Source organism: Magnolia sinica, chromosome 4 (genome assembly GCF_029962835.1).
Source record: "Magnolia sinica isolate HGM2019 chromosome 4, MsV1, whole genome shotgun sequence".
Lineage (NCBI taxonomy): Eukaryota > Viridiplantae > Streptophyta > Magnoliopsida > Magnoliales > Magnoliaceae > Magnolia > Magnolia sinica.
Window position 1 is genome coordinate 13,921,092 of NC_080576.1, and position 4,282 is coordinate 13,925,373.

Below are 4,282 nucleotides of genomic sequence, written 5' to 3' on the forward strand. Positions count from 1 at the left end.
CGTGGATAGGCATATCATACCCAACATTTTTCTTCGACGGAGGCCGTTGATTTGACGGGACCCACGGTCGATCGCTGATTCCATGGTACCCTTCTATGGTGTTATGCAAATAGACGATAAACGAAGAAATGCAGCGTTCCTTACCGTGCCATGAAGGATGCCATGGTCCCACTGTGATAAATATGTTTTATATCCACAAGTACATTGGCTTCGACAGCTCATTGTAGAGCATGAGTCCAAAATTAAAGGTGATCTAAATTTTAAGTGGTCCACACCAGTTGAAATATTTACAATTGAACTCTCACCGTTAAAACTTTTGAGGTTAGTAATGTTTATTTACCATTCAACTTATTGATAAGGCTATACAAAATTAAATGAAAGAAAATATATAAATATTATCTCAACCCAAAACTTTTGTGGCCAATGAAGTTTTAAACGGTGGGTGTTCAATCACCCCTCTTCATTTTCGGTGTGTTCGAAATTTAAATTTACTTCTTTATTTTTTTTAGCTCATGCCCTTAATTAAAGTATATCAAAAAAAATACCGTATGATGTAAAATATATATACCATGGTGGGCCCTACATTCTCAAAACCATCCAACTACGTGGTTCCCCGGATCCACGTCCTGAGAGAAGAAGGCTAATATTGAATGGCAAGGATCTTCAAATCTGAGAGCTTTTGCAGATTCAACTCTCATCACAACCGCATAAAATGTAGACTCCTGTAAATGGACGTTATCTATACGGACCAAGCTCTTCTGAGATGGCAAGATATGATTGGACGGCAGTGGTCGCTAAAGATGGCCCATACAAAGCTGGTTGGAAAGTTATTCTGTAATACAGGCTTGGAACCCAGTCAAATCCCGCCACGTGAGGGGCAGATAGAGCTCGTTTAGGGGGGGGCAGTACCCAATCCGCGTCCGGCGTCCCTACGAATCGAGGGCCAAAGGATACTATGAACCATCCTCGGGCCAAGGACTACACACGACTCAAAAGAGATGCTGAGGCGATCTGCAGTTTGGCAGCACCTAGCGAGCACCGCACGTGTGAGTGATTCTAACAATCATCTGAGAAGGAAACCGTGAACACGAACTCACCTAATATGATAATGGTCCCTATCTTGCACACGTTTTCCAGCAAGCGTGCCGCGAATCGCGGCTACGCTCACTCGTCGGCGCGAATAGCCTACGGCATCCGTCAATTCAAAAACCTCGCCATCATTCTCACGTGCCGAAAAACCTCCTCGCAGGTGCTGCTACCTCTATATAAGAGAAAAGGTGGGAGGGAGAGAAATAGAAGGAGAGAGAGAGATGGAGAAGAAGAAGAAGGCGAGGCTCTGCAGCGACAGCAGCAGTAGCCAAAGCCATGGAGAAGAGAGGGTTTCTCAGACCTGCAGCTGTTGGGAAGGTCTGAGTCCTGAGATCCTTGCTCTGATCTTCGTCCGTCTCCCTCCTGATGAGATGGCTCGTCGAGTTCCCTTTGTCTGCCGTTCATGGCGTGAGACCGTTGCTGGGCCCTACTGCTGGACCGAGATCGACATCGAGAAGTGGTGCCGACGCTGCAACCGCTCCGAAATTATCGATCCTGCCGTCCGATACCTTGTACGGCGCAGCAAAGGCACCGTCCGTTTTCTCTCTGCTTACAAGCTAGGCAACCGTACATTCGCTTTTATCGCAAGCTTGTGAGTTCTCTTTCCCTACTCGCTTTCTCTTCTGTGCTTTGGACGACTCAAACCCTAGTTGCAGCAGGGGTAGTTTTGGGCATTTGGTCAGTCTCCAAGTAAATGGACCGGAAAAATGCCTCTGTAAAATGACGGAGGGGTATTTTTGTCCATTTATGAAATAGAAGAAAGGCGGTTTGAGCAATCTATCTGTAATTCCATTCCATGTAGAATAGAAACAGTGATTGGGAAGATGGATGTGTATTCATGGAGGATTAGATAAACGGAGTAATCCAGTCCGGAACACCCATATTGAAAGTTGTTTATGGGTTATTATTATCTCGATCCTATCGGTTTGCGTTGGGAAGTGGCCCCCGCATGCTCGCTATTAGCGTGATAGGATTCACCCACAGTGAATCTTTTCTGTAGGAGTTCCTTGTAGGATCATTTCCTTGAATAGAATGTTCGTTGAGAAGGAAACCGAATGTGAGAATACTAGGATTATCTGTAACCGAATCTGCAACGTTGGAGTTACTTGATGGAGATTCTGACAACCCATGTGTGAATTCCGCAACTATGGTTGGAACATTTGAAAATATGGTTCTTATATCGTAGGGAATTTGGGTGGAACTATAGGATCCTTCTCATCAGCAAATGTATGGTTTGCTGACAAGGTGGATTCCATGCATGCTGGGGCCCATTGTATGATGATCCAAAATTGTTGATATAATGGGCCTCGCCATAAATGGGGGATGCCCTGTTTATCTCCCAAATCATAAGGTCACTACACTTTGATGTAGTGGCCCACGAATAAATGCTTCAAGGAAAAATATGGCAATAGTTCACATTCATCAGGGAAACATGATAAATATTAAAGGGTTATAATATTTCAATGTGAAAGATTTCCAGGTCATTCCCCATTTACGGTGAGGTTCATCATTTCACTGGTTTAGATCATTCAATATGATCCATGGTCCCACATGCATGAAATCTAAACTCATCAGCAAACTGTACATTGTCTGATGAAGTTGAACCATGTGCAAAATTTCCAGCAATCTTCACTAATGCTTGTAGAAATTGAGTAGTTATGAATTTAAAGAAAAAAGAGACGGACGTTGTCTCCTACCACTGGGACACAGAAATAGGAATATTGGACCTCTGTGTAAATTTTGTGGAAATGGGAACCATGGTCTAAATCGCCTGCCTAAAGCCTTTTCGACATATGATGGTGTTTCAAGCTGTAAGCATCCTTCTTTCCCTTTTGTAGTGGGAAATGTTTGAAGGTCTTGAAGATTCCAATGAGTCAGGTAATTGATAAGATTGTGGTAGAGCATGCGGGATCACTCTCAATGTTGACTGTCTTGGACATCAGCTACTGTGTGAAAATCACGTCCAAAGGCCTCGAAGCGCTGGGCAAGCATTGCAAGTCTCTGATTCACCTGAGAAGGAACATGCCCCCGCCGGAGATTGAGCTTGGAAGCAAGGCGGTAGAAGATGAGGCGATGGCTGTAGCCAATACGATGCCAGGGCTCCTTCACCTTGAGCTTGGATATGGTCTTTTTAGTGACCATGGTCTCGATGCCATCCTTACTAAGTGCAAGGCTCTCTGCCATCTTGACATTCAAGGTTGCTGGGGTGTGAAGATGGAGGGGGATCTCGAGGAGAGATGTGAGAGGATTATGTTCTTTAGGAGCCCCTGGGATGATGATGAGTACGATGATGCAAGTTCCTCGGACAGCGGTAGTGATGGCCAAGGTGACAAGTCAGGCAGTTCCTCTGACTACTCAGATTAGCAAGGTGTTTGGCTATCTACGTCTTTCCTTTTTGCTGGGCGTCTGGTAATTAAGAGATATATATACACACTTCTATGCAGTTTTTGAGGATACATAACAGAAGTTCTTTGGGTATATACCACAGGTAATTTTGAGAGTTAAATATTTTGTGTAAGTTTTTTGCAGTTAATGCACATATCTTTGCGTCATATTAACACTATGGGTTATCAATGGAATTGATGTGAATATTTGTATGGAAGTTCAATACATATAAACCTCCACTTGGTTTAATATCCAAATTTTACACTTTGTTGTTGATGTACATCCTAAATAAATCGCTGGAGCCTCCACATTGTATTCTTCATTAAATTGACGACAATGCTTGAAGTTCCCTCACCCATGCTATTTTCCTGCGGCATAGTTTAACAACCACAATAGGGCTTCCCATGACACACTAACCTTGGTCACTATACATGCTATGTATAGGTTTACCTAAGAGTGGTGTTTTGGGTGATTGGCTTTTGTTTTGAGTAGGCCTTGAAACTGCCTTGTCTTGGTAGCTTTTCATTTTTGGCTTGTCTAAGGTGCAGTGATGAGAGGATCACTTACCATATTGGGCCTTTGTGTTTCTGTTTTTCTGGCCTTTTGGCTTTCTATAATACTTAGTTGTCTTCTTTAAAAAAATTAAGGAAAAAAGGAACTGCAGTGTGTTTAGGAAATTCATGTCCTGCTTGTTTGTCAGTAGTGATTGGGAAGTCTGGGATAATTTTAACCATTCCCTTTCTCCATCTATTCTTTGCATTCATTGTACAATTGCTTGATATAGCTAGTAAAAATTTCTATTTCCATT

General features: G+C 43.0%; 1 protein-coding gene across 1 annotated transcript; it reads left to right on the forward strand.

The window, feature by feature from the left end:
• Positions 1-1,280: 1,280 nt before the first annotated feature.
• Positions 1,281-3,723, forward strand: LOC131242507 (F-box protein FBW2-like). Its single transcript, XM_058241197.1, has 2 exons — positions 1,281-1,681; positions 2,928-3,723. Exons 1-2 carry the CDS (start codon positions 1,311-1,313, stop codon positions 3,451-3,453), a joined length of 897 nt encoding a protein of 298 aa, XP_058097180.1. The 5' UTR covers positions 1,281-1,310; the 3' UTR covers positions 3,454-3,723.
• The last annotated feature ends 559 nt before the right edge of the window (positions 3,724-4,282 follow it).